Source organism: Podospora pseudoanserina, chromosome 1 (genome assembly GCF_035222485.1).
Source record: "Podospora pseudoanserina strain CBS 124.78 chromosome 1, whole genome shotgun sequence".
Classification (NCBI taxonomy): Eukaryota; Fungi; Ascomycota; class Sordariomycetes; order Sordariales; family Podosporaceae; genus Podospora; species Podospora pseudoanserina.
This window is the reverse complement of record NC_085920.1, coordinates 354,098-378,775: the sequence shown is the minus strand read 5'-3', so window position 1 is coordinate 378,775 and position 24,678 is coordinate 354,098. Positions and strand designations below refer to the sequence as shown.

The 24,678-nt window shown below is 51.0% G+C and overlaps 10 protein-coding genes across 10 annotated transcripts; 5 read left to right on the top strand and 5 right to left on the bottom strand.

Moving 5' to 3' along the window:
- Window positions 1-1,299: 1,299 nt before the first annotated feature.
- On the top strand, window positions 1,300-2,811 carry QC764_101140 (uncharacterized protein; the record flags this gene model as incomplete). The annotated part of the gene is made up of 1 exon (XM_062941334.1): window positions 1,300-2,811. The coding sequence occupies one exon, from the start codon at window positions 1,300-1,302 to the stop codon at window positions 2,809-2,811; it is 1,512 nt and encodes a 503-aa protein (XP_062804175.1).
- Window positions 2,812-2,900: 89 nt separating this feature from the next.
- Window positions 2,901-4,176, top strand: QC764_101130 (uncharacterized protein; the record flags this gene model as incomplete). The annotated part of the gene is made up of 2 exons (XM_062941333.1): window positions 2,901-3,426; window positions 3,497-4,176. 2 exons carry the CDS (start codon window positions 2,901-2,903, stop codon window positions 4,174-4,176), a joined length of 1,206 nt encoding a protein of 401 aa, XP_062804174.1.
- Window positions 4,177-4,210: 34 nt separating this feature from the next.
- On the bottom strand, window positions 4,211-5,311 carry QC764_101125 (uncharacterized protein). The gene is made up of 2 exons (XM_062941332.1): window positions 5,109-5,311; window positions 4,211-5,054 (listed from the first exon to the last, which is right to left on the bottom strand). Exons 1-2 carry the CDS (start codon window positions 5,175-5,177, stop codon window positions 4,251-4,253), a joined length of 873 nt encoding a protein of 290 aa, XP_062804173.1. The 5' UTR covers window positions 5,178-5,311; the 3' UTR covers window positions 4,211-4,250.
- Window positions 5,312-5,388: 77 nt separating this feature from the next.
- QC764_101120 (uncharacterized protein) lies at window positions 5,389-7,123 on the top strand. The gene is made up of 4 exons (XM_062941331.1): window positions 5,389-5,854; window positions 5,911-6,276; window positions 6,336-6,416; window positions 6,478-7,123. Exons 1-4 carry the CDS (start codon window positions 5,845-5,847, stop codon window positions 6,966-6,968), a joined length of 948 nt encoding a protein of 315 aa, XP_062804172.1. The 5' UTR covers window positions 5,389-5,844; the 3' UTR covers window positions 6,969-7,123.
- On the bottom strand, window positions 7,029-9,015 carry QC764_101110 (uncharacterized protein; the record flags this gene model as incomplete). Its single annotated transcript, XM_062941330.1, has 5 exons — window positions 7,029-7,130; window positions 7,183-7,247; window positions 7,299-8,292; window positions 8,344-8,644; window positions 8,744-9,015. The coding sequence occupies 5 exons, from the start codon at window positions 9,013-9,015 to the stop codon at window positions 7,029-7,031; spliced, it is 1,734 nt and encodes a 577-aa protein (XP_062804171.1).
- Window positions 9,016-10,215: 1,200 nt separating this feature from the next.
- Window positions 10,216-14,024, bottom strand: HNWD-pa1 (HNWD NOD-like receptor pa1; the record flags this gene model as incomplete). Its single annotated transcript, XM_062939707.1, has 2 exons — window positions 10,216-11,715; window positions 11,772-14,024. 2 exons carry the CDS (start codon window positions 14,022-14,024, stop codon window positions 10,216-10,218), a joined length of 3,753 nt encoding a protein of 1,250 aa, XP_062804170.1.
- Window positions 14,025-15,844: 1,820 nt separating this feature from the next.
- Window positions 15,845-18,323, bottom strand: QC764_101100 (uncharacterized protein; the record flags this gene model as incomplete). Its single annotated transcript, XM_062941329.1, has 4 exons — window positions 15,845-16,928; window positions 16,985-17,741; window positions 17,802-17,857; window positions 17,920-18,323. The coding sequence occupies 4 exons, from the start codon at window positions 18,321-18,323 to the stop codon at window positions 15,845-15,847; spliced, it is 2,301 nt and encodes a 766-aa protein (XP_062804169.1).
- Window positions 18,324-20,735: 2,412 nt separating this feature from the next.
- Window positions 20,736-21,062, top strand: QC764_101093 (uncharacterized protein; the record flags this gene model as incomplete). Its single annotated transcript, XM_062941328.1, has 1 exon — window positions 20,736-21,062. The coding sequence occupies one exon, from the start codon at window positions 20,736-20,738 to the stop codon at window positions 21,060-21,062; it is 327 nt and encodes a 108-aa protein (XP_062804168.1).
- A 387-nt stretch (window positions 21,063-21,449) lies between these two features.
- On the bottom strand, window positions 21,450-23,546 carry QC764_101090 (uncharacterized protein; the record flags this gene model as incomplete). The annotated part of the gene is made up of 1 exon (XM_062941327.1): window positions 21,450-23,546. The coding sequence occupies one exon, from the start codon at window positions 23,544-23,546 to the stop codon at window positions 21,450-21,452; it is 2,097 nt and encodes a 698-aa protein (XP_062804167.1).
- A 204-nt stretch (window positions 23,547-23,750) lies between these two features.
- On the top strand, window positions 23,751-24,566 carry QC764_101080 (uncharacterized protein; the record flags this gene model as incomplete). Its single annotated transcript, XM_062941326.1, has 1 exon — window positions 23,751-24,566. One exon carries the CDS (start codon window positions 23,751-23,753, stop codon window positions 24,564-24,566), a length of 816 nt encoding a protein of 271 aa, XP_062804166.1.
- Between the last annotated feature and the right edge of the window lie 112 nt (window positions 24,567-24,678).

The following is a 24,678-nucleotide window of genomic DNA, read 5'->3' as shown; positions in this document are numbered from 1 at the left end:
GTGGCCTGGAAGGTTCTCAAGTGATGCTGCTTAGTGAGCATGACGAGGAGAGACAATGGACCAGATGTATGCGCGCACTTGAGACAACAGATGAAAAATATGTAGATGGGATGTTGGAGTTTCTGTTGATGCTGCTGGAAGGAAATAGTTAATGTTGTAGGCACCCAAAAGAATTCTTTTGCCAGTGTGGGAAGGGCAGATTCGTGCTTGCCCTGCAATTTCCTTGCCTAGGGAAAAAGGCCTCCAGATTCACGCGGTATAGGTCTGGCGTGCTGGACCCAGGCCCCTAATTGAAAATGCATCCAGCTCCAGTCTGACAATCAGACAATGTACCAAGACCCAACTTCTCGACTATCTACCCCTGGACTACTGTTGCACATGAACTGAAGCCATGTGGTACCCAACGTGTGGACAAGTACGAATCTATCTGTTTCTCTCCAAGCGGGGAACGGTACGTACATCTAGGAGAGAGTTGGCAACACCACCACCACCACCACCGCTTCGTGCAACCTGTCAGGTGACTTTGTTCTGAATTGTCCCCGATGATACCGCATGTACTACAACAGAAATTTTCAAGTCTAGACCGCCTTCTCGATCCGATGTCGAACATGGATCACAAGCCGATCGGAACAACGTCTCGAATGCCGAGGTGCATCAACAGAGTTGGATCAGGCTGTGGGCTCTTGGAGAGAAAACAAAAAGGTTGCCAGGTTAGTGTTAATCTTGTCCTGGAGGTGGGGAAGGTCTCTCCTTCGTCCAAACAGTTCAGCTAAGATACCCTGGGATTCAGAATAATATTGACCCGGACAAGCAAGAGCACTGCGACGGTCTGGGAGAAAGCGGTGTGTAACTGATGCAGCATGCTGCCGACAGCATGTGAATGTCAATCCACATCTAACCGTCCTGTGTAGTACCCGCCAATCTATGGCAATAAAGCCGCACACAAGACGTCGCCCGAGGTCTACCTCCATCTCGTAGGCCATATTCTCTGGTGGTAGTATAGCGCCAAGAGATATCCGTTACCAGAATGTCTCGCCCCCTGACGGGAGCAGGGCTGAACAAGGGGGACCCCGTTTTGGTTAGCGTAGCTTTAGCGAGTGCGGTGGTTGGCTCAGATCGTGCCACACCGCTCCACCTCTTCGGCGATAACCCGTCCATTGGGGATGATCGGAACCTGGAAGAATCGGAACCTCCCCGAATCCGAACTCTAGGAACGGCTCCGAAATTCCCAATTTACTTGAGGAGAAAAAGTTCACTGACATCCTCGAAAGGATTTATCGGAAAATCAGCAGATACACCATGGCCAACACCACCGCCGTCGAGGAGCTCGACATTGTCATCGTTGGTGCTGGGCTCACGGGCATCAACGCTGCATATCGCCTCCAAACCCAGCTGCCCAATCACAGTTATGCGATTCTCGAAGCCAGGGATTCTCTGGGTGGAACGTGGGACTTTTGGAAGTATCCAGGCATCCGGAGCGACAGCACCATGGCATTATATGGCTTCCCATGGCGACCGTGGCCCTATGAGGAGAGCATGGCTGGCGCCAAAGCCATCAAGTCGTACATTGCCGAGTGCGCTGCTTCTGAAGGCATCGACAAGAAGATTCGGTATCACCACCGCGTAAAGGCTGCAAACTGGAGTTCCGAAGAGCAAAAGTGGACGCTTCAACTGGAAATCACATGCGAGGATGGTGCCACAGAAGAGAAGCAGATCAAGGCGTGGTGGCTGCTTGCCTGCAGTGGCTATTACAGCTACGACAAGGTTTTGCCGCCTACCATCCCCGGGATCGACAAATTCCAGGGACAGGTGATTCATCCTCAGTTTTGGGACGAGAACCTCGACTATGCGGATAAGAGGATCATCGTCATCGGCTCCGGCGCCACAGCCATCACCCTTCTGCCTTCCCTCGCAGAAAAGGCCAAGCAGGTTACCATGCTACAACGCAGTCCATCCTATGTGCTCGCCCTTCCGAGAAAAGACAAGACGGTCAAGACCTTGTCTAAATGGATGCCGCGCAGCTGGGCTGTGACCATCAACTGGTTTCAGAGAATGTTCTTCGAGACGATCTTTGTCCAGTTTGTTCTCAACTTTCCCAATGCCGGACGCAGGTTCGTCATCGACTCCATGAAGTCACAGCTGCCAAAAGGTTTTGCGATCGAGAAGCACTTCAATCCCCGGTATAACCCGTTCGAGCAGCGCCTCTGCTTCTGCCCAGGTGCCGATTTCTTCAAGGCGCTGCACAAGCCTGGCGTCAGCATTGTGACGGATGTCATAGACACCGTTACTAGTGACGGCATCATCATCAAGACTGGCGGCGAGAAGATTGAGGCTGATATTATTGTGACTGCTACCGGATTGCACATGGAGGTTTTGTCAAGCACGGCTGTTACAGTCGATGGGAAGCCTGTCAACGAAACCATGGGGGAGCGCTATGTGTGGAATGGGTGCATGATTGAGGGCGTTCCGAATGCTGGGCTTTTAACTGGGTACACCGCTGCCAGTTGGACGCCTGGTGTGGACGTGCGGACAAGGAACCTGATCAAGGTTATCAAGCACCAAGACAAGACCGGGGCTTCATCTGCCGCCCCTCACATCCCCGAGTCTAAGAGAGCCTCCATGCCAGCTGGGCCTATGATGACGCTTACTTCGACGTATGCACGGGCTGCAATGAAAAGGATGCCACTTGTTGCTGGTATTGGGCCGTGGAAAGCTGGAACAAACTGGGTGCAGGATGTGTGGGCAATGCTGTTTGGAAGTGTCAAGGATGGCATGAAGTATTCTTCTGGAGCCAAAGACAAAGCTATTTGAAAGGAGATTATGTGTCATTACTTGATATATGACCAAAGTTTGGATGAAAAGTTGATGGTATTAATATATGCACAATGTCTTGAAGCCACATGCCACTCCAGCCTTTGGTGGCAGTGCTGATGCCCCGCCCCCAGATTGACAGGGGGGTGGCAGTACATCTACCATACCCCATCAATGACACCAGCTTTTACTTTCTCGACTCCGCAACAACAACTTCACCTCAGTATCTGCCCAAATCGATCACCATGGCTTATTTCTTAGATCCACCCCCTAGCATCGTCCCATCTCATATGCTAGCCTCTCCCGGGTTCGGTTTCGATTCTTTTAATAATGATTCCGATGTTGAGCTTCCACAACTCCCAGCACCACAGGCTCTTGTGCCAGCTCATGTCTCAACGGGAGGGCAGGTCGGGTTCCAGGGAAATCTTTCCTCTAATGTTATTCCGATCGGAAGTCATACAAGTGGAATTGTCTTGTACAACGACGCCAGTCTGCTAGGAGATGGCCAACAGCAATTGCTGTACTACTCAAAAAACCGTGCAGACAGAAATCGGAACAAACAAAGTCGTTCAGAACATAGAGGTGGTTACTCACGAACATTTAGCTCTGATAGAGGTATGTCTTGCAGCTCTCACTTTACCTTGTTCTTGACTTGCAACTTGTTGACGCAGTGATTTGGCAACAGCAACGGCCTATGCCATCAAGACAGCACGTTACCCGGTGCTTTACGAAATGGCGAGAACGCCAGCTGTTGCAAGGAAGGCGCTAGAAACATGGAAGAGGCAACCCAGTCAACCATCCATTCCAGAAGGGAGCAACACATCTACGGGCAGTCAAGGGCAAGCAGGTCCGTCGACTGCCCCGGTGGTTAGGGGTGCCACGTCTATCACCACCGCTTTGCCCCCACAGCACATGGCCTTTTCCAAGCCTGTCCTGGAAAAAACCCGCCGCGGGACTCGGTATGTTATCACCTGCGAACTCGAAAAGGCCTATCCAAACTTCCACATCCAGTGCGAATACATTTACCTCAATCAGCAAGAACGGGTCAACCATAGCTGGACGGACACACGCATCTCGCTTGCCAATATATCAACCAAGGAAAATCTCTGGGTTGTGGCTATGGAGCAGATAGGCTACAATGAAGCCTTCATCAAAGGGCTTGTTGGCGACGAAGAATATGCCCAACTCGAAAGCGTTGATGGGCCGGTTAAAGGACACGATAAATACTCTGGCCCATCAGTTGTTGCGAAGGTGGCCAAGAAAATCACGATTCCAGAAGGATACGACTTGGGTAACATCTGGTGTGAAACAGCGGGATTTTACACAATGAAAATCTTTGTCCCAAGCAAAGAATACAGGATGTAAAAGACATCCTTAGCTCACTATGAAATAATAAACAGACCTCCTTTGCCCTGACACTCAAGGTTTTCGCTCTCTCTTCACCTTCTAGACGCCAGAACCAAGTCGTGATCATGAACACCATCAATCTTCCCCAGCAGAAGTGAAGCAAGCTCGATCAGCGGCCCTATCAGCATGGTCATGGCGAGAATCTGACCAAAACTCCACTCCTCAAGACCTGGAGCCAGCGCGTTCCGCTGGATAGTCAACTCGAGCATCACAATCAGGTATATGGTACCGGTCAAATAGCTGATAAGTTGATACAGCGGCGGTTTGCTCTTGTTGTTCCGTAGATTCACATCCTGCGTTCCAAACACATCGTGTGGCACCTTGCGACCAAACATCGCATCAACAGCGATGCAGCCAACGAAAAGCAGCCAGCAGCCGAAACCCAGCAGCAAAAGAGAAAGCGCAGCCACCAGAGTCCAGCGCAGACCAGGACTTGTTGCGGGGATATTCACCCCAAAGAGCACATACACCGTGGTGTTGTTGCACTCGACCTGATCACCAAATGTCGGCGCGGTCGCAAAAACATAGATCAGATATGCCAAGGATCCCGTCATGACCACCACGTAGAACGCCATAAAGACAACCCTCCGCACCACTCCCCCTGGGTATCGCCCACGAGGATGGGCGGAAAGGCCCACGATGCCAAGCAGGTGGAATACGCACAGGGCGTGGAAGAGCCCGAGTGACTGGGTGGCGGTCGTGATGACAGCGGTCAGGAAAAGGGCAAGGCCGGTGACGCCGAGGGATGATTCAATAGCGCCAGAGAGCTCGGCTGAGTTGAAGACGTAGCTGAAGATGTGGTATGAGAGCGCGAGCACGTATAACGACGCGCGGATCTGTTGGGGGTTAGTCACATAATGTGCAAGTATGGAAAGGAAAGATGAACTTACCCCTACTCCGACCACATCTGGATTTGGGTCGATAAGACATTGCTCTTCTGCGGGATTGCTTTGCTCCATTGTGCCACATCACACTGCCATAACAGAGATATGGCAGTTGAGTGGGCGTTTTGGCTGTTTTCACAGCCTGAGGTCTATGGACGCCCGGCAGGCAGAAGAGTGGCTGAGTCTTGGCTGGAGTTCCCGGCCGATGCTACCCCTGTCGAGGTTCGGTGAGAGGGGAGGGGGGGCACCCTGCCCACAAAATAATTGAGACACTCAAGTAAGTTACCTAACCCATATTATACTATGAGCTAAACCTCAAGAGTAAAGTTAATAGGCCTTTGAATAATGTTTCAAGGCTTGTTAACTATCTTTGAAGGCTTATGAAATATCTTTTAAAGGCCTATAAACTATCTTTAAAGGCCTCTAGACTATCCTTCAAGGCATGTTAACCTACTTTAATGTCTCAACTATTTTGTGGCGAGGGTGTGGGGATGTTAATTTCAGGGGACCGAGGCAGTGCACAGCTAGGGGTCCTGTTGACCATTACTTTATTAGTGCTTGGAGTAAGACGGAGGAATTCGTAACCCATATGAGGCTGAATATCGTAGGGATGAGGACTCAGGCATATTGGTTGAACATCGCGCATGTTCGGGGTTGATTCAACTTTCAGAACCAACTCTTCGTTGGAAAGGAAACCCTCAGCGACCACACTGTCGCGATTCGTTTGCCTTGACCAGCAAAAATGAGTTTGGGTGTGTGATTTCTCTGAGTCTGTTTTGTGCTTCCTACCTACTAACCCCATACAAAGCCATTAGCCAGTGCGTATACAGCCAGATCCAACGGTACTCCCTCCGCCGGCAAAAGCCCCGCGGCCTAGAAGAGCAAGTGGCCATCTTCGTTGCCACTCGCATCTTTGATGTCGGCCTCACAGCAGCTGCAGCCGTTGCTGCGGCTGCGGCGGGCGCAAATGCCATGGGCGTCCCATTGACGTCGGACATGCTTCGACATGCCGCCATCGGGGGAGCCATCAAAGCGGCCGCTATGGCAATCGCTGGACTGATTATGCTGGCGCCACAAAACACGCCCTTGATTGTGCTAATGACATTGTTGGGAACTTCAATCGGATCCAACGCTCTCGCAGTGGTAGCAGTAGCCAATCGCATATTTGGGACTGGTGAGCCTTTCCCACGCCGTACAGCAGAGACAAGAGGGAAGGCTAACTTTTTGCTCAAGATCAAGCTCCAAACCAGCTCATCATCGCAGCTGTTGTAGCATCCATACCTCTGTCATTTTGTTTCGTCTACTACTACGGAGGTGCTTCAGCCTGTTGCTTCACGTTGGCTATGTGGTTGAACAATGCTAACAAGTTGCTCAGCGTTTCGAGTACCAATCACATTCACCTCGATCGCTTTCGACGTCCTCGGCGCCTACACTTTTGTGAGAATGGCTGAGAACCTAGGGCACCCCATCTGCCCACCCCGTCCAGCATTGGTGGCTGGCGCCGTGTTTGGGGCAGTCTTCTCCGGAGCAATCACTCTACTTGGCTGCTGTGTCATCGGAAAAAGCAGGACCATACCCATCTCAGACTTTTCAGGAAACGGACACGCGAGCGGATCCGCCCTCACGACATGCTGCGGGAACCGTGTGCATGTGAACGTCCAATCAACCGAGTACGCCAGGGGTCAGGGAGTTGTGGGGTCTAGGAATACCTTCACCAACGGAACTATCTACAATAGCGCCCATGGGATTGGTGTCTTTTGGGATCCGGGAAGTGTCCATGGTGGTCTTACATTCAACACCCACTCTACTCGGGACTGCACGACAAGTACTGGGACATCCAACATGACCAGAATTGTGATGGCTTGAGCAAGGTAGCTCTGTCATGGATTTTCGTTTCTTTTTTCATTACAAATCAGCAGTGCCTTTTTAGTCAAACCTCTTTTCCTGCGTCTCCCTTAGATGGCGGAATCTGTTAGGCCAGATACCCTGCTTCCCAGGTCCCAGAATTCCATTGGGATCGATTGCATCCTGTAACATGTTGGCATCCAACCACAGCTTCAGAGCCATCTCAGAGACTCACCTTGATCTTCTCCACAAAGCGGTTGTAGGCGTGATTGTTGAAGTCGTTCAAATGGGCAATGAGATCTGTTATTGTCAACCGCCTTTGTCCCCCCCAGCAAAGACAGACAAACTCACCCATGTGGTTCACATGCCCCCTGTACATCCCATACCCTCTCTTTTTTGCCTCTTCATACAGCCCATAATACAACCTCTCCATCTTTTCTTTCTGCGTCTTGTCTGTCTGGTCCCAAGTAAACATATTCATCAACACAACATGCCTCTCGTGCATGAAGAAATCCGCCATCAGCTCGACCCCATTCGCCTCACAAATCGGCTTGCTAACCTCCATCCACTCCATCAGCAACTTCCCATTCGACGGAATAACCGGTGCATAATCCCCATGCGCCGCCTTGCCATCCTTTTTCTCCTTCGAAATCGGCCAGTTGATCAACGGTAAACTCCACAGACTCGGAATCCCCACAAACATCTGCCCGTCTTGATCCGGCACCGTCGTCGCATCCAACCTCCCGTCCTCTCCCGGATGGGCATACAAATTCCCCGCTATCGTCCCCGTCGGCGCCCTTCTGGCAAGCACACTCTTGATCTCCTCAAACTGCGCCTCCACAATCCTCTTCGGTCCGTACAACCCCCACCGCGCATACCAATGCCCAAACCCCGTCTCCTGCCTCAGCTCCTCCAGCCTCCAATCCGGCACCGGCCCTTCCCCCGTCCAGTAATCTTCCCTCCGCCCCAAGATGCAAAGCGTCTCGATAAGACTGGTAAACCACACGCACGACTGCACCGTCCCGTTCCTCTTCATCTCCCCAAACACATCCACCATCACCTCCAGGTCGGTAAACAGCGGCATGCTAAAACTGCAGCACATGTACGCCTGTGGCTGGGGGGTGAGCCACAGACTCATCTTGGTCACGACGCCCAAGTTTGACTGGAAAAACAACCCCTCCAGCGAAGGACCAAACGTAAACTTGGACAAAAACGCAGACGGAGAAGAGGAAATCCCCCACTGTCCCGTCCGAACGACATCACCGTCCGGTAACATGACCTCGATCCCAGCTACGCATTGATGGTGAGCGTAATTCATCCCGAAGCCCATTCCTCTATCTACCGTCTATCCCGGCGTCAGCAACACACATGGACTCAGGGGAGAAAGGTGACTCACATTCCCGATGACACTCCCCCACCCTAGACTCGGCGTGCTAGGCCAGACCTTCTTCTTGTGCTCGACGCAGTATTCGTACAGCTGGATGAAGGTGACTCCAGGCTCGACAACAGCGTAGTGGTACTCGTCGTTGACCTCAATGATCTTGTCTAGCTTGTGGAGGTCAAGAGCCACCGAACCGTTCACTCGGGGAGCGGGGCCGCCGTAACCGAGGTTCTTGCCGCGGGAGAAGTGCCAGAGCGGGATCTTGTACTTGTTGGCTACTCGGAGGACGGAGGAGAGCTGGTCTGTTGAGTTGGGGCTGGTTTAGGGTTCAACATTAGCGATGGAAGAGATGGAGACGGAGGAGGGTGAAAGGGTTAATGTGATACTGCGCTAAATGAAGTAGAAAAGGACATACCAAACAGCCGCACTGGGCAGCTTGCGCTGGGAAGGGTCATGCTCATGGACATCATACGGATCAATGTAATCAGACAGTCCTTCCTTGACAAAAACCGATTCCTCGCCTGCGATGGAGATGAACTCGGAAATGGCAGAATCAAAGTCGGTTTGGCCAACGCCAGGAGGCAGTGGAATGGGTGTTATTGGGTGTCGAGGAGCACGCTCATAGGTCTGCTGATGGGCAGCCTCGTAGTCTGGGTGAGGGTAGGTTTGGGGGTGTGTTATCGACATTGCTTCAGTGTCAAGTACTCCACTGACAAGAAGCTGGATTTTGAATGAACCAGTGACTTTCAGGATGGTGAAGCGTAAGACTTTATCAAAAACTCCTGGGTGCTGCGGGGAAGCCGATTTGCCGGCGGCTCAGTCAGTCAGACAACTTGGTGATTCGAATGGTTGGTCCCATCCCCTTGCATGGATATGCCATGAGATCCGCCTCAATTCTCCAATTCGGCCATACAAATATCAGCCGTGTCAGACCCATGGTCACCATGCGGGGTCTCTTGTCACTTGTATGGGGTTTGTGTAACAACTCATAAAGTGCGGGATGTTGGACGATTTTGAGCTGGGATAATGGGTGGTTATCCTCGAGTCATTGACCCACTGTCTAGCTTCCTCTTTTTGTTGTTCTTCCCGGTCAAGGGAAATGTATTGCCGCTTTAACCCTACCCCCTGTCAATTTCAGCTTGGAAAAAATGTGTTTGATTTCGAAATGTCCAAATTAACCAGCTTAAGTTCGAATAACGAATTTGCAAGTCAAGGTAAAGGCAAAGTTGAATCGTCATATAAAACAACATACTGCTTGTCTTAACTACAGTTCCATTTCACATTTACATACCTACCTAAGCTTCTTTATCACTTCCTATCAACAAATTAGCACTTATGGCGTCATACCTTCCTAGTTCCCTTGGCATCAGCTGCCGCTCTCACAGGCTTAGCTACTGCAGTCAAATCATCTTGGGAGCTGTCTCGTATGATAAAGAAGAAATATGAGCAGCGTGTACTGAAGGATCATGCCAATGAAATTAACACCAGGCTGTAAGACTTTATGTCACACGGCAAATAAGTAATCAGCCGCATCACGGCCTAACCGCTATCTACCTGCACAATCAATAGTTGGAATTGAGGCGGACAATCAAATGCCTCGCGGCTGCTAAAGGAAACCAGATCAAATAAAGTTTGTTGTGGCCTTGGAACTACGTCAAGCCAACTAGCCCGATCTCGAGTTGTTCGAGTGGGCCAAATGACGTCTCTACCAAGTGTTCTAGAGCCACCTGTCTTCATGACGAAACAAGGTACTCGAAGTGATGAAAGAGCGGGATCCAGAAGGATCAAGAGTATTGTGACGGGCTATAAATTAATGGAGACCGCCAGGCCCCTCCTGTGTCACGGTATGATAGAAAAAAAGAGATAGACAAAGAATGAGAGATCAGCTCAGCTGTCTATCGTGAACTTCATAGTTAGGACGCGCCCCGAAGAACAGCCAATAGCAATTGTTGATGCCGCTGCAGCGAAACATTGTGACTGATATTCCAGAGGCAGCCATAGCCAATTTTCTGAACCCTTCGTAATCCATCTCCTGCTCATGTCTATTCCATAGCGTTGGTAATGTGGGGGGTTGGTATCGTTAGATCCGGATGCAATCAGCTTCGAATCAAGGGAAGACGCTACCGATTTCACAGAACCGCCATGGCCCTCGAGCGTCTGCGTACATGACCCCGTGGCCGCCTCCCAGATCTTGATGATACAGCCGTTTGATCCTGACGCAACCCACTTCGAATCGGACGAGAACGCTACCCACCAGACCCAACCGCCATGGCCCTCGAGCGTCTGCGTACATGACCCCGTGGCCGCCTCCCAGATCTTGATGGTACGGTCGTCTGATCCTGACGCAATCCACTTCGAATCGGGCGAGAACGCTACCGAGTTGACCGGACCGCCATGGCCCTCGAGCGTCTGCGTACATGACCCCGTGGCCGCCTCCCAGATCTTGATAGTACTGTCGTCTGATCCTGACGCAACCCACTTCGAATCGGGCGAGACCGCTACCGACCAGACCCGACCGCCATGGCCCTCGAGCGTCTGCGTACATGACCCCGTGGCCGCCTCCCAGATCTTGATGGTACGGTCGTATGATCCTGACGCAACCCACTTCGAATCGGGCGAGAACGCTACCGAGTTGACCGGACCGCCATAGCCCTCGAGCGTCTGCGTACATGACCCCGTGGCCGCCTCCCAGATCTTGATAGTACTGTTGTATGATCCTGACGCAACCCACTTCGAATCGGGCGAGAATGCTACCGACCAGACCCGATAGCCATGGCCCTCGAGCGTCTGCGTACATGACCCCGTGGCCGCCTCCCAGATCTTGATGGTACTCTCGTCTGATCCTGACGCAACCCACTTCGAATCGGGCGAGACCGCTACCGACCAGACCTGACTGCCATGGCCCTCGAGCGTCTGCGTACATGACCCCGTGGCCGCCTCCCAGATCTTGATGGTACTGTCGTCTGATCCTGACGCAATCCACTTCGAATCGGGCGAGAACGCTACCGAGTTGACCCGACCGCCATGGCCCTCGAGCGTCTGCGTATATGACCCCGTGGCCGCCTCCCAGATCTTGATGGTACGGTCGTCTGATCCTGACGCAACCCACTTCGAATCGGGCGAGAACGCTACCGACCAGACCCAACCGCCATGGCCCTCGAGCGTCTGCCGGCACGCATTCCAATTATCCTCTACAATTGGCCTCGAAGTAATCCACTTCCGTTCTTCCTGCGTAAATAGGCCTCTTGTTATACTTCGGGCGGGGCTGAATATAAGTGCTGAAGCGTATACCTGAAGAGGATAATTCTCAATAACCCATCTCCAGTATATAACGAATCGGTGCATATCAGTGACAAGGCTTGGTAATTGAGACGTAATCGACCTGTCCTAAACTCCTGTTAGAACCGCTTAATAATAAGATACTATTACTGGGTAGAGCCTACCTGAAGAATGCTTTCGAGCTTTGCCAATGAAAGTATCCCCTGCGGCATGCTTTTACAAAGTGAAAGTGCTTCAAGCCAGTGGAGGTAGTGCTGCCTCAGAAAGCCATCGACGATACCACCATCTTGGAAAATATCTGGGTGCTTGCTATCGTCGCTCGACTGCCAGGTAGAGAGATGGTTAACCCAGTAAACGCACGAGTACCGCACTGTCGCAAGTGGGTCCGGGTCCGGCACTCGGACGTGGTCGATAGACAATCCTGGTATACATAAGCCGTATACATCGCGTTGCAACTTGCCTGAGAGAAGCTTTAGTGACCGATCCGAGATGTCATAGTGGGTCACAGCCACACCACTGGGGAAAAGTAATCGGGAGGCTTGATCACTTAAGTAGTCCTTGGCTGATTGATGAACGAGGTAGATCTGGTTATCTCGAACCGTGAGAAAGGATCCACACTTGGCCACGATCTTCTGAATATTTTCCGTCGACCTGACAATCTGTTCCGGTAATCCAGACAAGCCGCCTATTTCGTCCAAGTGAAGTGGGCGGTATGCTACCGTCACCACCGAGAGAATGCGCCAACAGGATTCCGAGTCCCGTTTATTCCGCTCGATCTCATCCAGCATGCGCTTGTACATCCCATCCAGCCCCGGTGGCACTTCTTCGACAATCTGCAGAACATGCCAGCTCTCAACCCCATCCATGCTGAGTTCCTGTACGACGAGGGCGACCCAGAGGAACGTGCCGTTTGCCTTGTTGTGTAGAATATTCCGTACTTGATCCTTTAACAGGGCGTCGTCCTGAAGTACTTCCAACCCAGATAGTTTATCGTCGATGTACACATCGACGGCATGAGACACCTCCATCGCATTTTCCTTCAGCTCAAGACTAAGCCTTGTTCGCGCATTGTTAGATTTCAATTTCTTCTCGATGATCGTCTCGTTCCGGCTTGTTAAGAGCCATTTTATCCGATCGGATGAGATACAGACGATAAAGTCTAAAAGCTTCGGTAGGTCGATAACACATTCGTCTAGGGCATCGACGACTAAATAGGTTGGCTTTACGTTTGGATCTCCTAGCATCCCTACTAAAATATCCGAGAGGGCGAACCACGCATTTGCGTCGGAGAGGGATTTACCAGCGTCGGTGTATTTGCGTACGTGGGAGATGAGACGTGGCTGCTGGTGGGCAAGAAGGTAGATCAGGCCACGTAATACGGCAATAGCGTTATTGATGCGGGAGTCGGTAGCTTGGCAGAAGAAGTAGGCCAGATTACGACAATGCCCGTCTGCAACAATGGCTCCCTGTAGCTCGTTGATGATGCCGCAGAGTAACATGGTCTTGCCTTTGCCGGGATCTCCATTGATCCAGAGTAAGCGGCTCTCCGACCGTTCACGCCATAGACAGAAGTCGGGGTTGGCAAAAACCCAGCGGTAAGCGCCAGCAAGCAACCCACCTTTTGCCTCCTCGATACGCTTCTTATCAAGGCGCGGGTCGGTAGAATGCAGACTGGACAGATAGCGATTATGCTTACTAATTTCCTCTTGCAGCCGCCCAAATGCTTTATCTTCTCCTTCGCCATACAGAAGCGGCATTGTTACATCAAAGATGCCAAATAGCGAGTACGCCTTGTCTTCTTTTTGTGTGGTGTTGCGCTTTCCGACCCACGACAGACGCTCTTCGATGCTGAAGTCGGACAATGTGTTGCCTGGGAGAGCCTCTAGGGGAATCCCGGTTACATCGTGGATTTGTTGTTCCAAAGACTTCTTGTCTCCTAGACGCTCGCCCTCTTTGGAGAAGAATTCCACAATTGCTGGAGCAATGAGCTCTTGAAGGGTCCATCCACGAGTGAACCACCTGGATTTTCGAAAGGTCAATTCCCACCAGCCAGGGTTGCCGTTGGTGTCCTGCTGGCAGGTTGAGACGTCTGTGAGATAGACATAGCATTTGGCTGCATTGCGGTACCACTGAAACATGGAGTTAAGGGCGCGCTGAACTTCGGTGCTATCGGACTTGTCGATGCAGCATGTGTCGACCCAGAAGAATTTCAGGCCATCGCGTCCGGCTTGATCTCCGCAAAACTGGATCTTGGAGTAGCCTCTTTTGTTCTTGCATATACCGTCCTTTATATCCTTAAAGATAACCTCTTCGTCGCCCCAGGTGTGCGAAAGTATTGCATACGGTGGGACCTGGTCGTCGGGAATGTCATCCGTCAAACTAAAATCGCCGGTATCATTGTGTTTCAGGAGGCGCATTGTTGAAAAACCGCCGAGCTTAGCTTTCGTAGCTACTCGTATGACTGTCCGACAGCGGGAAAAGGCGAGCAGGTGGGCCGGGGGGATGGACGAAACTAGTAGGCTCAACAAATCAGTAGCTGAAACCAGGGTAAGCTCTCAGACATAGATCAGAATCACCTACCGTGAGTAAATGTTGAGCTACGTAGCGCAAATCTCAGTGGGTTCGATTGTTGCAGCTCAAAGGTGGTTGTTGTTGCTGCTGTCTCCAAGGTTGAGGTGCTGTCCTGCCCAGATTGCCAACCCCGCACATCAGGCATTTTGCTGGCGTTGGCGCCCAAGCGGCTGGCGCCAACTGCGCAAACTGGAAGCATCGTTATTGGCGGTGTTTCGCTGGCGTGCATGAAGATGTCCCTTTGGAGGCCGCCGTTTTGGCGCGTCCGTATGCTAGCCGGTGCCACGAATGCACTGTCCATAAAATCGTAATGTTTCTTGAAAGTTTGAGGCGGCTGAGGATCGGCGTCTCGTTCATTTTACAAGGAGACTACACAACAGATTACCGTAAGGACGCAGCAGGCTACGAGATGAGGAGGGGCGACGGCTACACTTGTAAAGAGGGCGGAGCTCCTTAAAGAACAAGAATTTGCAGGTCTAATAACTATCTAGAAAGAAGTCTCTAGTCTTATACGGTACACCGGTTCTCCCTGCCAAGGGACTTATTGCTGGCGGGATTTAGATAACCGGAAGCATTACAAACTTAATATAAGTGTCTTGCCAAACTATATTGACTACACTGAAGGAGGTAACATACTCAGGACTCTATACTAAGTCCACTACAAAAAGCCATTTCGCCTCCACGTTTCTGTTGGAAGTAGCAATTGGCATTGTACTCGCCTGCTTTTCAGTTGACCGAGGTAATAATGCTGTTGCCGTTCTTCTCAAATAGCTATAGCGTTATAGTCGAGATAGGATGCCTGCCATATCGCCTTTAACAACGCCCTATTCCTTAATAAGTTTTAAATGGGTTTGTTAGCTACGTTAATTTAGATATAGATATATAATGGGGCTATCCAGACCATATTACGAGTTAGGAAGTCGTCGGTACTAAATCTATAATTGGCTCTACGAAAAGATAGGCCGAACAATACTATTCAGGGTATATTGAGCTGATAGTAGGATTAGAATACAGTACGAGTAAGTAGGAAGTGTATACTGGATAGGCGAGTGAAGGGGGCTGCTAAACTAGGATAAATAGCACGCACTTGAGAAGGGGCTGGTCCGTCCTACCGCCGGTTTCCCAAAAGCCCTCGAGATCTTACAGGATTATAGTATATCGGCCCGATATTGAAAACCCCAAGACCCGAGATTTGCGGGTAGGCTGGGGGGGAGCAAACGACTATATACCTAAGGTGAGGGCCTGGGCTGTGCCGCAGTAATGAGCCAAGTCCAGCGCAAACGTACACGGACATCCAAACGCGATCCAGTCTCTCTGCTAAATCCTCAGCAAAACGTATTCCTTACGATAGCACACATATGATTTTGATTTCGGCTTCGAAGATCCGAGTGGTAAATGTCCAGTTATACAAAGAGCTATGCTTCATCATCATTCCGCCTGAGAGCCTGAAAATGCAAGCTGGATGTACCGAAGTACCTCTATTTTCTACAGCCCTTTTATTTTCGACTTCTATTTTCTGTCGGCGGTTATATGCTTCAAGTTCATTGGAAGACTGAGGGGTGTGAATGTAGAAGATAGGGAGAGAAATCTTCCTCAGTTTTTGGCAGTATGTCATCCGAAATCTGTATCGGAATTCCTTGGAAATGACAGTCTGGATGCTCTCATTTTACGGAACCAGGGCTGGCGATCCGGCTCTGGGATCGAGCGACGAGGCACGTAATCTTCGAGTTGGCGGAGACGTAATATCCCAGACCCTCCCATCGAAACCAATTTCTTGTACTTCTCCTGACTTATTCAGTCTAATGAAGTGACCGGCAACCTGGTGTTTTCCTAGCTCCCAAACTTCATCTTGCGACAAGCGACCAATAGCTGGCAGCTCTAGGGAGCGCCCAGCGCCCACATAAAGCCAATTCTTAAGTAGGTGGGCATTCAGAACCACTTCTGCGTTATTCTCCCTTTCGAAGGCTTGTTCAGGAACTCGAAACTGGCTAGGAATTGCCAGAATAAAAAAGCAGTGAGAAGAGAAATCTTCCTCGCCGCGCAGCGCACGTGCCTGTATCGGGCCAAATCGGCGGTAATGAGGGTTCTGAGGGTTTATGAAGTGATAGAACAGGTCTAGGTCCTCGGAGGTTTGGAGCCATGGTGAGCCCAAGAACATGCATCCCACAACTAGACAATACGCCTCGCGGTCGCGCCGCCAATGTGTTCCTGGGTCTTCGGGACGCGCTGCCAGGGCGTTGCGAAGGATGCTGACCGCATACTGCCGCTCAGCAACTTCGGTAGATGTTGCAAATGCTGAAACAGGCGTCGACAGGATGTGGTAGGAACTGAGGAACTCCCAGACAGTGTAATGTGCAAGGGTGACCCAGCAACTGGCCCCGTCATCGAAACTGTCACCATCAGTAACCCCTGGGTTCGAAAGTTCGTTCCTCACTGCTATGAGGCAGCCACAAAGATCTTGCAGGTATGCCCAATCGAAGGCATTGTCCTTGATGCCGTACAGGTCGAAGGAAACTGCCTCTAGCAACAGCTTTCCATTGATACCTCGACCATCCCAATGTGTCCTGGAGTCCCCATATACCCACAGAAGGATCCGTTTTATAAACGGCTGGTCGACCTCGGGGATGGCCTCGAATATCCTGATGTACGACTCGGTCAGGTCACGAGGAAGATCTTGCAAGACGGATGCGAGTTTTGTCTTGTCCCCAAGACGCTCAATGCTGTGCAGTTGACAGTCCACCCAGCGAAACCTGTTAATAGCGAGTCAGAAAGCTCAACCAGAGTAGACCAATGGGAGATAACATACATGCCGTTTGCTCCCGACACCAATGCCTCCTCGATTGCTTGGAAAGAGTTCTGCCATCGCCGAAGGCGCATGCTAGACTGAAACCTTGCACGAATGTGACGTTGAATATCGGAATCGACATACGGGTTTTTCATGGAGATGGATGATGATACGGCCGAAAAGAAGCGCTCGATGTCACCGTAGTGGCGACTCGTTGCAAGGATGCGGACCTTGTAGAATCGGGCGTCGAGAGATATTGTCGCAAGTAGACGTATTATCTCGTCCCTCGGCATGCTTTCATCAACTGCATCGACAATAATGAATAACCGTTCCAGTCGTGCCAGGGCAAGTTCAAGAATGTGTTGTAGCTCTGGGACGGTTGGCTCACAACCTCTGTCATGGAGGCGTTTGAGCTCGACAGGAGCCCAGCCGAGTTGTCGAGAAACCTGGGCGACTACCCATCTCAGCAGTGGTATAGCCTCGTCTTGGGCGTTGTAGTAATGACAATAGTAATAAGCGTAAACGTAGTTCGTGGCGCCTTCGCAAAGGAGCCTGATCTTTTCGATGGCAAAGGAGGCCAATACCGTCTTGCCAGCACCAGGTATTCCGTAAATCCAGAGCATTCGATAAGGAGATGTCGAGGACGTCCACAATCTCCATCCATCAGAGCGTGTCAGCCATGCGCATGTCTCTGGTTCGTGTTTACTGATGGCAGCATTGTGAAGCCGTGACGGATTCGTCTGCTCCAGCCAAGTCTGAATGCTACGACGCTCGGATTCTGGAGAAGGGACTGATCAGAGGGGACCCGAGGAAGTCTGGAATAACGAGGAGGACCAACCAGTGACATTATTTTGAATCTCGTGCAGCGTTGTCTTGATGGCGCGCAACTCATGCCTGGAAGATGGCATTTGCGCATCAGAAACTGGGTGTTTGGGGGGTAAGCTGATTTAACTTACAGTACATCACCTGATATAATCAGGAGGAGGGTAGCCTTGTGTTGCGAGAGCTCAACCAGAGTCTTCCTAGCCTTTGATTGCTTCAAGGGCCAAGCGAGCTCTGCAATGGTAAGGCGGCGGCGGGGAAGGCCAACACCCGCATCGGTGGGAAGCAGAGTTTCCAGGTCGGAGAGACAACGATGGCAGCTGAGGAGAGCGGCGTTGTTTTCCAAAAATGATGGAGCTTTTGATTCGGCCAGAACGTCAATGATTGCCCTGAGGGATGATACCTCGCCATGGATCATGCGAATGTCGCTGGGCGCATCTTTGAGCCCGTCGATGCAAAACTTGCTGAGGCGGATGATGCGATCTGCCAGGCCAATGAAAGCCAAGACACTCGCCCCAATGGATAAAGGGTCTGCCATTTGGTATTTTTGCCAGGTGAGTGACACGGACACATCCGACAACCGACGCGGGGGAGGCTCAATGGAATTTCGGGAGGCTCAATGGATGTGACTGCCGTGACTGCCTGCGCAAGAAGGCCCAATCATTCCTGCCTGACAAAGGCCCAAGGCCCACAGCAGTCGACTGGGCAGGGAGTAGGCAGTGGAGTCGGCACACTACATTAACTACATTACCATTTCGATTCTGAAGAGGCCACTGTCACAACCAGTTCCCTTTTCATAGGCACGCCAATGTCGGGTTTTCTTCAGATTTGATGAGATGTTGGCATGTTGCAGTCCCTATAACCAAATGATTACCCCTGAGGCCCCTTGTTGCTCCAGTAACACCCAACCCTAACCCGACCCCATAAACATAAACCACTAACGTACATTATAAGCGAGTGCACCATATAAGCGAGTGCACCACTTTTTAAGCGACGCACTATCCTTCCACCCAACATCGACTTTTTCTACACAACCCAATATGCCTTCTACTTTAAAGGAAGCCAGGGTGATCTTAGCCCTCGAAGCTCTTGAAAAAGATAAAAATCTCAGCCTCCGAGCCGCAGGAAAGATCTACAACGTCCACCATACGACTCTCTTACGACGACGCGCTGGCCGGCCTGCACGACGCGATATTACGCCTAAATCGAAGAAGCTTACTTAATCCGAAGAGGATGCTATTGTTCAATACATCATTGAGCTATGTGCGCGAGCTTTTCCACCAAGATTACGTGGTGTGGAAGATATGGCCAACCAACTGCTACGCGTACGCGACGCGCCCCCTGTTAGCAAGCTCTGGGCATACAACTTCGTTAAACGCCAGCTATAGCTCCGTACGCGTTTTACGCGTAGATACGACTACCAGAGGGCTAAGTGCGAGGATCTAAAGGTTATTGCCGAGTGGTTTACGCTTATACGGAATACTAAGGCTAAGTACGGTATTATAGATAACGATATCTATAATTTCGACGAGACTGGGTTTATGATGGGTATTATCTTCGCGGGTATGGTAGTTACGACCTCGGACGGCCTTAGCAAGGTAAAACTGGCCCAGCCTGGCAACCGCGAATGGGCAACGGTGATCTAGGGAGTTAATGCCCTCGGCTGGGCTATCCCTCCCTTCATTATCTTGGCCGCACAGTATTACCTTGCCAACTGGTATACCGAATGCAATTTACTGTCCACCTGGCGTATCGCAACCACCGATAATGGATAGACTACCAATCCGGTAGGCCTAGATTAGATCAAGCACTTCGACTATTATATAGCGTCCCGTATAAAAGGTAAATACCGGTTATTGATCCTCGATGGCCACGAAAGCTACCACTCGACCGAATTCGAGCGCTACTGCCAGCAGAATAACATTATTACGCTTTGTATGCCTCCACACTCCTCCTACCTCCTCCAGCCACTCGATATTAGCTGCTTTGGGCCGCTAAAACAGGCGTACGGTCGCCAGATCGAAGACTTAATACGTATGCATATTAACTATATAAGCAAGCTCGAGTTCCTCTGTGCCTTCCGCGAGGCCTTCTTCGTCTCTATAACAGAGAAGAATATATAGGGTGGCTTTGCGGGCGCTAGCCTTATACCGTACGATCTAGAGAGGGTGCTTTTTAAGCTGGATGTGAAGCTTCGTACGCCAACACCTCCAAACTCACGGCCCGGCACTGCACAACCTTGGGTCTCCTAGACACCATACAACCCTCGAGAAGCCAATTCACAATCAACGCTTATTAAGACTCGTATTACTAACCATCAAAATAGCTCCCCAACTTCAATGCTAGCTGCGGTAGACCAGCTTACTAAGGGTACAACGGCTATAATGCACCAGGTGGCTCTCCTTCGTGTAGAGGTCTCTTCGCTCCGTAAGGCCAATGAGGCACTAAGCAAGCGCCGGAGAGCTAAAAAAACACGTGTAAGGCTTGGAGGGTCACTTACTATACAAGAGGCACAGGATCTATTGGATCAGAAGGCCGTGGATAAGGAGGGAGTGCAAGAAACGCAGCCGGATAGTAGTAATGCAGGGGGCTCGTACGAAGGTTCAGTGCTGTAGTGTGTGCGGCAAGCCTGGCCATAATGCGCGCACTTGCCAGGAAGCTGCAGATGCCTCAGATTCAGCTGTTTCTGATGTAATTATAGTTAATTCCTTGTGCTGATGTGGTGTAATTGAGGATAGTATTCGTAGGGTGGTGGAAAGTGGTGCACTCGCTTATATGGTGCACTCGCTTATAATGTACGTTATCTCAAAGAAAGTTCCAGCTGTTTTGTTTCAGCACGACTCATGGAAAGATAAATATGATATTCTTGTTGAGTTTTCTTTCATGGTCAACGGCAACTTCCGGAAGGTAAAGAGACACCAACGTGCCACTAAAGCGAAAAAGACCCTCAATGCAAAATGCAACCACAGAAGCACCCAAGCAAGACGTCATCCTCCCCATGCGCGAGCCCTACATGACCCAGATCTTGGAAGAAACAAAGCGCTACGAGTTTCGCAAATACAGAATGGCGGACACTGTCAAGAGGGCTTGGTTCTATCGAGTTACTCCAATTTCAGCAATTGCTCACGTCGGGGAGATCGCTCAGCCAGTGACAAGGAGAGAGCTGCTGAAGAGGGAAAACCTGGAAAATGGAGACGAAACACCAGAGGTAACTCATGTCGAGGAGCAGGCGGAGGTCGACGAGCAAATTCGACAGGAGGAAAGTGGAGGATGGTGACCATGCTCAGGACCAACTTTTGCGAGCCACAGGTGACAGCGTGACTGTGAGAAAGCACAAATCAGAGAATGAAAGACTGGTTCTGGATATCCCAGCATGGAAATGGGGGCAATACGCAGATGAAAATTTGACGGTGTATGAACTGGAAACGCCAATCACGCTGCACAAGTTAAAGGAGAAATATGGCTTCGCGGGGCCACCAGGAGGAATGGTTTATCTACCGGATATGATAAAGCAAGATGTCGATTGGGAAAATCAAAAGAAGGTTGGTTCACTGTGGGCCCAGGTGACTTGGAACTAGAGACCTGACTGACAAATTCTAGATTCTCGACAGGAGGGGTGGTTGTCGTGAGGTTATTGATAGAAGATGATTCAATATGGTCTCTATCAAGAAATTGATATTATTTTCAGCGCAAGATCATCGCCATCTTTCTTCATTATCTCATTACTTTCCCCTTTCATTAGGCCATGCACATAAGCATCACTGATTAAAGAAAAGCTGTTGTATGCGCCTGGGTCGCTCGCGAGCATCGCCATGTCATAGCTATACCTCATGGCCTGATAGTCGAAACAACCCGGCGCTTCCACGGCGCCCCGTTCACCATGGTAAACCGAGTATTTTGCGGCTCGCTCCGGTCTCAAAATGAAGGGCACACTTTGGCCGTCCAGTAAAGAGACAACGTCGCTGGTCTTGACTGCTGTTGCTGCAATGCCCATGTATCCTTTGGCAGTCAGAAAAAGAGACCGTCCTCGCATTGTAATAGCCATCAGCTCGACGTACGCTGGCCATTTATGTAACATTTCAGGCAAATGATACTGTTGATTCCGTAGTTGTGCCAGAAAGTCTTGGATGAAGCGTGGGTCTTGTGCAAAGTACGAGTTGCTGGGAGTGTGGTCCCAATTTGCCACGAGTGAAATTGCCAAGGCCGTAACAAGATGTTCAGAAGTCGGCTTGTAAGAATCGTCATGGACGTGACGAGCAACTTCGGAGAGGAACTTATTCAAAGATACTCTGGCTTTGTGGACCGAATTGGTCAGTAACATTGGGGCGATATCAAGTGATATGGTTGCTGTGACCATGTCAAACGGTATGCCGACCATCACTAGGTGAGAGGGATGTTCTTTGTTCGGGAGGAATTGAACCACATCATTGCCCCTGAGCGCTTCAAATGCAACGCCGTTCGCTCGTGAGTGTTGCAGTGGCTCAAAACACAGATCGCCCGTCCAGTCCACCACCCATGATGGGATCTTGATACCGAAATGATCACCCGGCATATCCCGTTGACCGAACGCTGTCGCAAGCTGCAAAACATGGGTGACAATCCAGTACCTGGACGCCACCAGTTGAAGATCATGCGTATTGATCTGCATTAATTCAGCTGCGAAGTTCGTGAAGACGGTCTCGGTCGGCAAGGAATAATCAATGTTGCTGATTTGACTCAATTGCATCGTGACCTGACGTGGGGACCAACGCTTGATGACACCATATAGGGCGTAAAGTCTGTCCCGAGGGTCGGCACAGAGGAACGATGCAAACTCGACAAGAGTGTCCAGCGGCAGCTGTTTCTTTGCTGCCACGCCAATGTTGCGCACTGCTGTTATGGTACGACCGCCATTGCGGACGCCTGTCATTGTCCGCATGGTTGTGCGATGATCTTGTGTGAATATCCCTTGGTCGCTCTCAAAGAGCTCAAACATGGCGAGGTGAAAGGTGTCCCAGTCGATCTTCCACCGTCCGCAGTGTATGGCCACACTTTTGGCCAGAACGACTTCTTGTACAATCCAACGACGGCGAAACCAAGGCCTCTCGAGAAAAAATGCTATTTCAGCCTTGTTTTCATCCAGAAAGTCTCCCACGAGCTGGTTGATCTCGAATCGTTTTCGCCAGGAGGTAGAATGCTGCTGGCCTTGAGAAGTTGACGAAAGTCTCCCCAGGTTCTCGAAAAAGCTCATGCATAACCGAGCATCATCAACAGCGGATTCGTCTCCGAGCCAAACTATTGTCGACGAAGCCTTCTTGTATATGTTGGGCATGTTGGACACTTGGCTGTTGCGCTCCGTGACATCGCTCTGGTTGATGCATACAGCATCCACCCAGAGAACCACGGGAACATCGCGCCGTCTTAGGTGCTTCAAGGCCGAGTGAAGATTTTGCGTAATGCGGATGACACCAAGTGACTCGGTGGGAGATGAGAAGCTGTTAGGAAGGACCTCGAGAGCCTCTGGAAAAACAGGGTCGCCCCAGGTGTACGACACAGCATGATAGTCGTGGTAGACGGGTATCCCCCAGTAGTCCCTGTAGCCCTTTTCAATCAGCCAGCAACGGAGAGAAGCATCGCTGTCTCGGGCCGGAAGGAGATGAAGGAGCCTGATGGTGTAATCGTGTTCTTGACATTTCGGTGTTAACGGGCGGTACTGGTAAATCTTGGAGATACCCGGATGCACCGGGTCCCATGCCCCCGGACCGCCTTTGAACATGGTCATCTCCGCGATAGCCTTTGTTCGTTTTCGGTGAACACGGCGAGCATTCAACCAAGAGCAGCAGCATGAGTGAGAGCTGAGTCGCAATCAGGTGGGTCATGTCTAGCTACCCCGCCTTTGACCTCGACATATCTATGACCTTGACCACCTCAATCATGCTAAATCTTTTATTTCCACCGTGTCTCATTCAAATTATCATATGACGAGATGCAGGCCCCATTCTGTAGAGACTGCTTTACCGGCACTCTCCGTGGAGACATCACTCCGGTCGGCACGGAGCAGACTGTCCACAACCTGCCTTCCTATGTCTCTCTTCCACCTGAAGGTGCCCGTTCACTCGGCACAGTCGTAATAATCACCGACGCCTTCGGCTGGAAGCTGCGAAACACCCGCGTTCTTGCCGATGCATACGCACGGCGTGTGCCTTGCACAGTCGTTGTTCCCGACTTTCACAAAGGAACCTCACTCACCGAGAAGTTCCTCATCCTGGCAGACGCCCTCCCCACAGCCAACATGTTCACCAAAATCTGGACCTACGTCCGTGTTGTCCCCGAGCTCGTCAGGTTCCTCCTCTACAACCGATACGCCGTCGCTGCTCCCCGAGTCAATGCCTTTTTCCATTCCCTTCGACAGGAGCTTGGCCCGTCAGGCAAAATTGGCGTGGCTGGCTTCTGCTGGGGAGGGCTGTACACAATCCGCCTTACCCACATGTCCCCACCTCTGGTCAACTGCGCATTCACTGCCCACCCGTCCCTGATCTCCGTTCCGGCTGATATTGACAAGGTAAAGGATGACACACCGCTCAGCATCGCAAACGGAGATGACGACCAGTATCTAAGGCGTGCTAAGATGGAGACTGTGGTGAAAATGTTGCGGGATAGAGAAAGGCACGAGGTGGTGGTGTATGAAGGTGCCAAGCACGGATTTGCCGTCAGGGGTGATATTGGGGATCCGAAGCAGAAGGAGAGGGGGCAGGGGAGCGAAGACCAGGCCGTGGGGTGGTTCGGGAGGTGGATGGCGTAGAGGGGACACAGGCGGGAATAGGTGTCTCATACTCAAACTCATTTGACTGGATGGTTTCCCGGCAGATTCGCATTTTTACAATAAACCATGGGTATGAGTCCGAACGCCAAGA